Source organism: Balaenoptera acutorostrata, chromosome 3, assembly GCF_949987535.1.
Source record: "Balaenoptera acutorostrata chromosome 3, mBalAcu1.1, whole genome shotgun sequence".
Classification (NCBI taxonomy): domain Eukaryota; kingdom Metazoa; phylum Chordata; class Mammalia; order Artiodactyla; family Balaenopteridae; genus Balaenoptera; species Balaenoptera acutorostrata.
In genome coordinates, this window is record NC_080066.1 from 130,701,855 (window position 1) to 130,714,269 (window position 12,415).

General features: G+C 37.9%; 1 protein-coding gene across 2 annotated transcripts in view; it reads right to left on the minus strand.

The window, feature by feature from the left end:
* SOS2 (SOS Ras/Rho guanine nucleotide exchange factor 2) overlaps nt 1–12,415 on the minus strand; it is a 102,284-nt gene that overhangs the window by 2,877 nt on the left and 86,992 nt on the right. For both annotated transcript variants that reach the window (XM_057542415.1, XM_057542414.1), the window contains 3 exons: nt 10,133–10,249; nt 8,275–8,536; nt 7,698–7,739 (listed from right to left, as the gene is read on the minus strand). In XM_057542415.1, coding sequence (XP_057398398.1) covers nt 7,698–7,739; nt 8,275–8,536; nt 10,133–10,249 — 421 coding nt within the window. The remainder of the gene's footprint in view (nt 1–7,697; nt 7,740–8,274; nt 8,537–10,132; nt 10,250–12,415) is intronic.

Here is a 12,415-nt window from a genome sequence, read left to right on the forward strand (position 1 = left end):
TGTAGACGACTGGTTTTAGACAACAGTCAAAAATTAAATCCTTAGCTAATCAACAGTATTCTCAGTGTAAAATACCATGAATTTTTTGAAGCAGCTAATATTGGATACATTTCTACACAGGTAATAAAACCTCCATATAGGAGACCATAGGGTAGGGTTGTATCACAGGACTCTTCTATTTGCAAGTCTTTCATTGATAATGGAAACAATACACAACTGCATTAAAGGAAATTTACAAAATAATACAGTATTAGAGGAAAAACTACCCATAAACATGCCAACCAGACACAGAATAAGAATGATTTTCATGTTCATTTCTTTTGTCTTTTTCATATGGTTAAAAAAATACCTGTAATTATGGACCAACTTCCTATTTTATATCTCCACACACAGTTGTTATAAAGATAGTGATCATATCTTGTTTATCATTGTACTGAGATTGGGTTTATAGGAGCTAGTTGGGAAAGAAGTTGGTGAGTTTAATTTTAAACACACCGAATTTGTGTGAACTGCTTATGGGACATCCAAGTAAAGATGTCACGCATTACTCCATGTCAAAAATTGCTGTCCTGATCACGTGACTCTGCAGTCACCTCAGGGTGTCTTGATGGCTCACAGTACCAGTAGCAGAAACAAAAAGTATGCCTAGGGGGGTTGGCAGATGGTGTGAGGAGGTTAGGTAGAGCACTACCTGCTGTGAATATGTTCCTTTTGCTTGCCCAGCAAACTTTGCCTTGTCTTTGTCTCTTGGTGATGGTGAATCCATCCCATATGGTTTAGTCAGCCAATTCTGCCCAGGGCACCCCAATTCCAGTCAAGAAGTGGACAAAGGACTCGCTGTCTTAACTTGATCAGACTTTCATCTGCCTCTCTTTTATGCATACAGCTGTGTGCTTCAGTGAAAGCTGATCTCACCCCTTAGCTCCAGAGGTGGGGCCTGATTAGACCATTCCCTAAGCCAGAGTAACTGGCTGTCGACACATGAACTAATTCAGACTACTGAAATTTGAAAGGAGGTTTGCAAGAGGCTACTGAAAAGGAAGTTCCTTGCTCTTTTGGAAAAGCGGTCTGTCAGCCTTTCTCTGTACCTTTCTTTCTCACTTGACTGAACAAGAAAGCACATAACCAATACTCCTGCCACCACTCTTATGACCTTGAGGAAAAACAGCCTCAGATAAAGCTGATAATCTGGACAAAACAATGAAGAGTCAAAAAGAAATCTGGTCTTTAATAACATCATTAAAGTTATCATTATCAGTTATCATTAATAACTGAATCAACCAGTCCTAAAGCAGCCTTCCTCCAGACTTCCAGCTATCTGAGTCAGAATGCTTTCCTATTGTTTAAGGCAAACTTAGTTGAGTCTTCTCTTCCTTACAGAAACACACACGCTCATGGAAGCAGAAAATACTTTAATGATAATGGGATAGCTATGAAAGTTTCTGAGTCTGACTCTACAGTCAGCCCACTTAAACACTTAAACACAGAATGTTTCTCCAAAGGAGGCACTCAGTAACCCTTGTTGAAGTGTGAAGTTCAACTTCAATTTTATTTTCTATTAAGAGCACTTCTCCACAAGATTATACAGGTTTTGTGAGCATTTTAAATAACCTTAGTATTCCAAACCAGTGAATGTAGGATAATTTACTTAACAATTTCTGTAATGTTAGCTAGCTATGTAAGTTACTTCCAATTTTTTATCATTCACTCATCCATCCACTCAACAAGTATTTATTGTGCATCTGCTATAGTGCCAGCACTCTTCTAGGCACTAGCAATACAGCAGTGAACAGGAAGCAAAAATTCACGTCCTTCTGGAGCTTATGTTCTAGGTTGATAAGAGAGAATAAACATGATAATTAAGTAAAAGTATAATGGCTATAAGTTAAAAGAAGAAATATTAGGTAGGGAAGGGGGAGCAATTTCAAAGAGGGTGATCAGGGAAGGCCTCACTCAGGTAACACCGAGCAAAAGCCTGAAGGAGGCAAGGGAGCATGCCACGAGGCCAGAAGGGTGAAGAGCACTCCAAGCGGAGGGAACAGCAAGAGCAGAAGTCCTGATGTGGGAATCTGTCTATTTTGTTCAGGAGGCAGAGTAGTTGGAGCAGAGTAAACAACAGGAGAGAAGAGTAGGTGATGAAGTCTGATAGATCAAAGAAGGCCAAACTGCATAGGACCTTATGGGTCCTTTTGAAGGAGTTTTGGCTTTTACTCTAAGATGGAAAGCCACTGGCTTTAAGTATAGGTGAGAAGAGTCTAACCTACACGCTAAAAGGACCTAGTTGCCGTATTGAAAACAGACTAAAGTGTGGAAGGTGGGAAGTTAGGATGCTACTATAATAAACCAGGTAAGTGATGGTGGTCGCTTGGACCAAGGTGGCAGCAGTAAAGAAATGGTTAGATCCTGGATATATTTTGAAAGAAAATAAGACCTGTTGATGGATCACATTTGGGGTATGAGAAAAAGAAAGAAGTAATGATAAACTCTAATATTTTCAGCCTCAGCAATTAGACGAACGTGGTTATGACTGAGAAGAGGCGGTGATGGGAAGAACAACTTTAGAGGAGATGATATCCAAATAGAGACGTCGAACAGGTCACTGAATACATGAGCCTAAAGGTCAAGAGACAGGCTCCGGGCAGAGAAAAAAAATTGGGGAATTATCATCATATAGACGATATAACAGTGAACGAGACACCAAGTGAGTGAGAAGAAAAGAGATTCAGAGACTTAGGGCCTTCCAATGTTAATAGGTTGGGAAAATGAAGAGAAACCAGCAAGAGAGACTAAGGAGCTAAAAGTAAAGTAGAAAAACCACGGGAGCAGGATGAACAATGTGATCTTCATGTACGCGACTTCTTCACAAAAATTTTTTGGTATTCGGTATTAATGAAGGCAGAGACTTTGTCTTTCTAGTTTGCTGTTGAATCCTTAGTACTTGGCAGAGTAGCTGGTACAAAGTACTCAATTCTCTATTGAATGAATAACTAAAGGGTGTGAACATTTTTTTGGTTTGATATGTTGTTTCCAGATTTCTTTCCAAAAGGATCATACTAATATATCAATTTACAAGGGATAAGTAATATATGAGTATCTTTTAACATAGGCTTGCTCATACTTTGATGTAAACTGTCTATTCATGCCCATTGTTAATGCAGTCTTGCTGTTTTTCCCATTGTATGTGAGCACTTTTCATACTTTTATTTCTTTCAGGATTTTAAGATGTTCAGAATTTTATGCAGTTATTCTCAATATTTTCTATTAAAATTCAAAACATGATTTTCTTTATCATATGGAAAATGTATTTTATTACCACCCAGAATAATGTCTAGAACTCCTGGTTCTCAAATGGCATAGTGTTATGGGTTGAACTGTGTCCCCCCCACAGAAGTTATGTTGAAGCCCTAACCCCAGCACCTATGAATGTGACCGTATTTATAAATATAGTCTTTACAGATATGTAATCAAGTTAGGATGAAAGTGAGCCCAAATTCTGTATGACTGGTGTCTTTATAAAAACAGGAGATGAGAAAATGAGATACAAGGAGAAGATGGCCATGTGACAACAGAGACAGAGATTAAAGTGATGTATCTACCAACCAAAGGATGCCAAGGATTGCCAGCAAATGCCAGAAGAGGTAAGGAAAGATTCTCCCGTACAGGTTTCAGAGGGAGCACAGCCCTGCCACCTTGATTTTCAGACTTCTAGCCTCCAGAACTGGACTTTAAGCCACTCAGTTTGTGGTACCTTGTTACAGAAGCACTAGAAACTAATGTATGTAGTAAAAACATCTCCACTGCTGAACAACCAGGAAAATAAGAAACATGCACAAACTTCAATGAAGCCAGGAAACATGTGGATCCTGAAGCTTCAATGCATGAAGGTGGACTACAGTGTACATGAAGGAGACAAATGGAGGAAGATGAAACCCAAATGTTTACAGTGAGTGGGACTGACAAACAGCAGCAGATTTGCCCCCAGAGAACCAAAAGAGGGATCAGGAATTAAAGGCACTTGGTATAATGGAAGGCATGGACGTGAAAACAGAAGATATGATTACGTCTATACAAGGACCAGTGAGAACCCCCAAATCCTATTCTCCACTTAGTGAGGCCAGGCAATTACCACATTCCCACCACTGCAGGAGACTGAGGGTTTTATTCTCTGGAGAATCTAAAGTTCAGACTTGGGAACACTGGTCTGTGCTGAAAACACAGATTTTCATACTAAATGCAGAGATCTCCCAGGAAGAAGATTCAAAGATCTTTCTTTGGAGAAACTAAACACTCTTAGAGAAAACGCCTCATAGATTCTGAAATTTGGGGACTTCCTAAGTAAAAAAAATTCTCATCACTCTATCACTCTAACAGTGAAACCTACAAGGCAACAAGCTTTGCCCACGGATATCGCACTTCCCATCAGTTTATATTGCCTCACTCTAAAATATGAACAGAAAGCTAAGGATCCCAGACAAGAAAGAAAAACCTCCAATGTGAAAGACAACAGACCACAACTAATAGAAGAAAGAAACTCAGAAAAGAAACCATACCAGAAACAAAATTAATTTTTTTCAAAAATTGAATAATGAAACCAGACTAGGATGATATAAAAATGGCATGATCAGAGGGAATTTAGAAAGAATTCTTAGAAATTCAAAATCATGATAGATGAAAAAAAAAAATAGAAAAGCTGGGCAATAAAGTAAGGAAATCTCCCAGAAAACAGAACACATAAACAAAGAGGAGATTAAAAAAAATCAGAGGATGAATCTAGGGTGTACAATATGGAAAAGAAGCTCCAAAAAGGGACTCAGAGAACATGGCAGGGGAGAAATTATTTAAAAAAAGATACAAGGGGCTTCCCTGGTGGCGCAGTGGTTGAGAATCTGCCTGCTAATGCAGGAGACACGGGTTCGAGCCCTGGTCTGGGAGGATCCCACATGCCGCGGAGCGGCTGGGCCCGTGAGCCACGGCTGCTGAGCCTGCGCTTCTGGAGCCTGTGCCCCGCGACGGGAGGGGCCGCGATAGTGAAAGGCCCGCGCACCGCGATGAAGAGCGGTCCCCGCACCGCGATGAAGAGTGGCCCCCACTTGCCGCAACTGGAGAAAGCCCTCGCACGAACCAAAGACCCAGCACAGCCAAAAATAAATAAATAAATAAATAAATAAAATTAAAAAAAAAAAAAAATGATACAAGGAACACTTTCTAGAAATCAAAGACATGAATCTCTAAAGTTAAAGGGCTCATTATAGACAGCAAAATGAAAGAAGAAAAAAAGACCCACATCAAAGCAGATCATTGTGAACGTATAGATCATTAGGAATAAACAGAAGATCCTAAAAGTTTCTTGAATTTAATGTGGCAGAGCCTGCCAATTGTCCCCCAGTGCACCTGTCCCTTTCTTCCTTTTAGTAATAGGATCTCATGAATTTTAGCAAGACAAAAGGCTGCCTAGTTACAGACAACATTTCTTAGCCTCCCTTGCAGCTGTGTCCATGTGACTAAGTTTTGGCCAATGGGATGAGAGCAGGAGTGATACCTGCAACTCCCAGATCACGTTTTTGTAACAAAGCTCCTTGCCCTCCATGTTCCTGCTGGCAGAAAAATGGTAACAACTCAAATCAGTTGTTCAAGACTCAGAGATGGAAGCCAAATTTTGAGAATGCTGGATTGCCCTGCTAGCCTGAAAACTTTATAGAGCAGAGTTGTTTACTTGTTCTGGCTATTTTGAGAAGTAAACGTCTATTTCATGTAAGACACTGTATTTTTGGGTCTCTTTGCTACAGCAAGTAAACTCCAGTTTTCAAAAAAAGGATTAAGAATGTAGCATCACTGACAGAAGGATTTTTGTCTATTTTGTTCAGTGCCACTTCTCTCACACCTACAACAGTACCTGCATATAATAGGCATTTAAAGATTATGCATGAATAATTTATGAGTGAATGATATTAGACTTCTAAACAGCAAGTATGAAAGCTAGAAGACAGTGGGAAACTGTCTTCAAGATTCTGACTGAAAATGATTTAAAATTCCATACCCAGCCAAACTTTTTTTTTTTTTTGGCTGCACCATGAAGCTTGTGGAATCTTAGTTCCCCGACCAGGGATTGAACCTGGGGCCTTGGCAGTGAAAGTGTGGAGTGGACTGCTGGGGAATTCCCCCAGCCAAACTAATAATAACTAAATGTATAAATACATTTTCAGAAATGCAAGAACTTAAAAATTTATATCCTATGTATGCTTTCTCAGGGAGCTACTAAAGATGTACCCCTACCAAAATAAGGAAGCATATCAAGAAAGAAGACAAGGAATCCAAAAAACAAGAATCCAACACAAGAGAGATGAAGGGAATTTCTAGTATGACAACAAAAGAAAGTTCTAGGATTTCAGCTGGGTCAGAGGCCAAGACAGCAACCAGTCCCAACTGGAGCAGGACAAAAGAGCATCAGGAAGGAAGTTTCCAAGTTAAAAAGCACACACACAAAAAACCCCCAAAACAAAAAAACCTAGATAACTTCCCTAAATGGTCTGACTTGAAGGAAAACTGTGCTGTAAAAGGGTGTGGGAAGATGTAGCAATAGATGTTTAAAAAACTAACAAACAAACAAAAATCCTAAACATTAATGAAGCTATTATTAACTTCAGGAAACAGAGCTGTACAAGAAAGGAAGCATGATCAGAGTATACACTCCTTGACTTGGCAGTGAATAATATTTTCCCCAAATGTGCTAAGTATATTAGGTAAAGGGTGAAATCTTCATCTACCATAATAGGAAATCAGTAAACACTGTCTAAAATAAATGATTCTAGAGAGAGAAAAATATAAAAACATCATTTAAAAATGTGGAAGAACCACTGGAAAACAAGGGGTGGGGAGTCATCGGGTAGAACTGTTGTTAATTTCATCTTAAGTGTTTTAAGCACTATTTGCCTTTTAAAACTCTATGCATATATCACCTTGATAAAAATTTAAAAATTAAAATAAAGTACAGAATTAAACATTTAAAAGAAAAACTTTACTTTTCTCACAAGACAGAAACTCTCTTGCTACTATCTAAATGATTTACATTTTACTATGATAGAAGCAGAAGTCCTCTAGATTGGGAGAATTATTCCTGAAGCTGCTGTGTCCCTTTGGGTTATTTTGTTTTTTTTTGTTTTTTTTTTTTTTGGTTATTTTGTTTTAAACAAATGACCATAGAAAGAAGGGTGACAGTATTTTACTTAAAATGCTGCTTTAACTAAAAAAAGCTCATGAGAAGAAATAAGTGATCACGGCTAGCCTGGGAACCTGATGAACATTTAGTATTATTCCTATAGGAAATGAATTGGAAGGAGTGGGGAAGAGGAGAGGCAACTGATATGAAATCACTGTTCATCCTGTGCCAAGTAATGTGCTAGCTGCTTCTAAATAGTTATCTCATCTGACCCTTAACAAATTGGATATGCAAAGTAATTTGTTCAATGTCATACACCCCCTAGAACATAGATAGGTTGTAAAATGATGAAAATAAACTGTAGTAAAGTTTAAATAGTACCCAGTTGAAAGAAAATAATTTGATTTATTTATAAGAATTTCATTCATTTCTTAAAATTTTAAAATGTTGCTAAAACCCAAAATATTCATATACAAATTTTATCAATTCAATTATTACCTTTATAGTTATTTCATTAGAATCGACTCAAATTCTTACTTACTTGAATGAGGCAAGAGGACTGGAGCAAAGATGCTATTGCTTCCTATTGGAATGAGAAATATCAATTTGAAAAGGAAGGTAATATGTATGGTTATATTTTTAAAATATGTTTGCATAAAGTAACATACGTAATAACACACAGAGTTCAGAATTTTATCATCATCTTTGGCCATGTTAGTTTTTAAAGAATGAACCTGGTATTCTTTGTACCTGGAATGTTTTTCCTTTCTTAGTATAAGTAGTTCCCTCTCTAACAGTCTCCTTTTAAATTTCCTTCACAAAACTTATCTGCTTTGTTTTCTTTTTCACTGTCTACTGCTCCCCTTTAGAGTAGCATTGGGGCTCAAAAGGTTCTAAATAAATCTTTGTTGAATGAATAAATTAGAAAATAATATGCATAAACAATGCACAAATAATGCTTTATTCCCATGTTAATCACTGTTTTCACATATAGATGTCACTTTTCACACTAATATAGTTTGCAAAGGATTCTACAGTTTCCTAATTAAAATGATGAAAAGAATTAACTGAAACACAAGATTCCTTTTTTTGCCAAATAGTTTACATCAAATACATACCACAGGAACTGTTGAGATCCACATCTAAAAACACACTAAGGTCTGAAGAAGCAGATACTGGTGGAGTAGATGGTGTATTTGGAGAGGTTGGTGCTGACACTGTTGATTCAAGCTCTGTTTCAGCAATCCGACTAAAGCTTATTTTACATGGTTCTCTTTCTAATGGTGTTGGATGACCTCGTAAAGTACCTGAGGTAGAGCCATGTCGGCCTGTATTAGGCCTTATTCCAGGAGATTTTAAAGAGAAAGTTGATTTCCTAGGCTAGGAAAAGCAAATATAATTACGATTACAAACTTGCATGTACTTTATTTATTATGACTTAGTATTACCTTATTAATTCTTAGCATACAGTTAAGAGAGTACAGTAAATCCCAGTCTGCAAGGACAGTCTGTAACATTCCAGTAGAACGCTTTGGGATTTGATTGGCTTAATTTTAACACTGACTTGAATACTGTATAAGTAAACCTCTTTTCATACTACAGAAATAAAATACTGCAAAATCTGTGTGAAAACAACTGTTTGCTCCCCAAACACTTGAACCTAAACTTCTTCAAATTACTGATATCAATTTTACAAACATTCACTGTAGACATAATATATGCAACATATTATGCTAGGTGCTTTAGAAAAAAAAGACCTTTTTTCCCCCCTCCCTAATAATAAATGACCAACCTCCACAATGATACTTTAGAGTCTTTGGAAAAAATTGCTATCATTATCTCCCACCTTCAACCTCTACTCCCTTTTAAAACTTCTCCCAGTGGTAAACTAATGAAAAAACATGAACTCAGATTCAGGTAACTTGAGTTAAAACCTCAAGTGTGCCCATATCTAGCTATGCAGCCTTGAAAAAAGTTATTTATCTCCTTCGAGCCTCAGTTTTTATGTCTGTAAAATGAGAGTAAGATCAATATCATACAGTTGTTGTGGAGATGAGGGAACATGAAACTACCTGGCTCGAAGCTGGTGTATCACAAATGTTTTTACTTCCTTCCACACCTTGCTTCACTGTCAGCTACTTAGAATTGGTCTTCCACTACTTCTGTTGTCACTGCGAACCCCAGGAATAAAAGGAACTACAGTATAGCAGCAAATTTTAGCGAGAGAGGTGGGTTCCAGTGGTAACTACGGACAATGGTGCTCTTATGGCAGGAGCGAGGGTCAAGTCAGAAGAACTATGATATCTCTCCTTACTCCTTCCCAGGTCTTTTCATTTCCTGTTCCATTAGCTACCTGCCATTTAGGTTCTCACTTTCTCACAGCTTTTCCCCTTATACTAGGAAGGATCAAAAACGGACAGATAAACAAGTGGTACTAAGATAAAGGATAAACCAGATTTTATCAAAATGCTAACTTTCCCCCCACAGTATATATAATTTTAGAAATAGTATAAACACTGCAAAACAAAACACTTAAAAACAGCTATACGAGGACTTCCCTGGTGGTGCAGTGGTTAAGAATCCGCCTGCCAATGCACGGGACACGGGTTCGAGCCCTGGTCCGGGAAGATCCCACTTGCTGCAGAGCAACTAAGCCCGCACGCCACAACTACTGAGCCCGTGTGCCACAACTACTGAAGCCCACGCGCCTAAAGCCCATGTTCCACAACAAGAGAAGCCACCGCAATGAGAAGCCTGCACAACGCAATGAAGAGCAGCCCCTGTTCACCGCAACTAGAGAAAGCCCGCATGCAGCAACGAAGACATGACGCAGCCAAAAATAAATAAATAAATTTATAAAAAAACAAAAAACCCAGCTATTCGAGCAAAGTACAGTTTTAATGGAAATAGTCTGTTGAACACTAAAGACAACATTGCTTTAAAAAACAAATTTTTCCAAAACTGTAATGGACTTACAAATCGAGGTGGCTGTTTGCAGTTTCGGGGTTCAATTTCTAGTGACTTGTTGAACAAATAATCTGTAAACTCTTTTTCAGAAGCATTTCCCATGGGGTTAAGGTTTTCAAAGAACCTCTGGAATTAAACAAATATCCATGAGTACATATTTTAGATTTTATTAAAACGTTTACTTCATCAGTTTAATACAAAAATATCATCAACAAATTAACAGATCCTAATGTCTGAAAAGTCCTCAAGAATTGCTGATTCCAATCTCTCTATTTTCGGATAAAAGTATAAAGTTTTTATGGAAGTTGTATATTCCAGTCTTAAAGTTCTTTTAAGAAGATGAACAGATTTTTCACTTATTACCATCTTAATGGCTCAGTATCCCTCAGTTAACATTCCTACTCATTATAACAACAAAATGATCATCAGTAATAAGCTGTCAAAAGTGTTTAAAACAGAACTATAGTTATAATCCACAATGAAACTTTGATGATCAGAAAAAAAAGAGATAAATTGGACTAAAGTGTATTCAAAAGTAATTTCAAGAACAATTATATAAACATATCTATGTTAGCCTCTAGCAAAGTAACTTTTTTGTCTTTACTAAAAAAATATTTTCCGGGGCTTCCCTGGTGGCGCAGTGGTTGAGAATCTGCCTGCCAATGCAGGGGACACGGGTTCGAGCCCTGGTCTGGGAAGATCCCACATGCCGCGGAGCAACTAAGCCCGTGAGCCACAACTACTGCGCCTGCGCGTCTGGAGCCTGTGCTCCACAAGAGAGGCCGCGATAGTGAGAGGCCCACGCACCGCGATGAAGAGTGGCCCCCGCTTGCCACAACTAGAGAAAGCCCTCGCACAGAAACGAAGACCCAACACAGCCAAAAAAATTAATTAATTAATTAATTTTAAAAAAAATTTCCAAGCTTACACGTTTTATAAATTAGTTTATTTATAAATATTTATTTATATACTAGTTTATAAAATAGATATATATTAAAATTTTGTTTTTCATCTTTATTGGAGTATAATAGCTTTACAGTGTTGTGTTTCTGCTGTACAACAAAGTGAATCAGCTATATGTATACATATATCCCCATATCCCCTCCCTCTTGAGCCTCCCTCCCACCCTCCCTATCCCACTCCTCTAGGTGGTCACAAACAGTGCAGGAGGGTTCCCTTTTCTCCACACCCTCTCCAGAATTTATTGCCTGTAGATTTTTTTGTGATGGCCATTCTGACTGGTGTGAAGAGATACCTCATTGTGGTTTTTTTTTTTTTTTTTAATAAATAGATTTTTTTTTTTAATATTTATTTATTTATTTATTTATGGCTGTGTTGGGTCTTCGTTTCTGTGCGAGGGCTTTCTCTAGTTGTGGCAAGCGGGGGCCACTCTTCATCGCGGTGCGCGGGCCTCTCACTATCGCGGGCTCTCTCGTTGCGGAGCACAGGCTCCAGATGCGCAGGCTCAGTAATTGTGGCTCACGGGCCTAGTTGCTCCGCGGCATGTGGGATCCTCCCAGACCAGGGCTCGAACCCGTGTCCCCTGCATTGGCAGGCGGATTCTCAACCACTGCGCCACCAGGGAAGCCCCTCATTGTGGTTTTGATTTGCATTTTTCTAATGATTAGTGATGTTGAGCATCTTTTCATGTGTTTGTTGGCAGTCTGTATGTCTTCTGTGGAGAAATGTCTATTTAGGTCTTCTGCCCATTTTTGGATTGGGTTGTTTGTTTTTTTGATATTGCGCTGCATGAGCTGCTTATAAAATATAAGTTTTTAAGTAAAAAATTTAGATGATTTAACAAAGTACAAAAAGAAAAATAAACAGTAATCTCACCAACCAGAGATCTCACTCTTAACATTTTACTATTGGAATATCCTTCCAATGTTTTAACTCTGTGCGTGAATATATGCACATATACATATATTGCAATTTTTTTCCTGCAAAATTGGGATCACAACATAGCTATTTTTAGCCTTTTGAAAGTATTCAATTAATTTTTTTCTGTATGGTTTATTTACTTTAAATAATACAAATTTTAACTATATAATACTTCACCAGATGGATGTTCCAGAATTTATTTCACCGATTTCCATATAGGTAGTAACCCACATAGGTGTTTTCTAATTCTTTGCTATTATAGTAATAATTATTATTAACAACTCCTTGTGCATAAAGTTTTCTGTGCATTTCTGATGACTTCCTTAGAAAAATTTCTTAGAAGCAAATTACTGGATTTAGCTTTATTTAATTTTGAAGTAGCTTAGAAGCATATATAAAAATAAGTTCTGG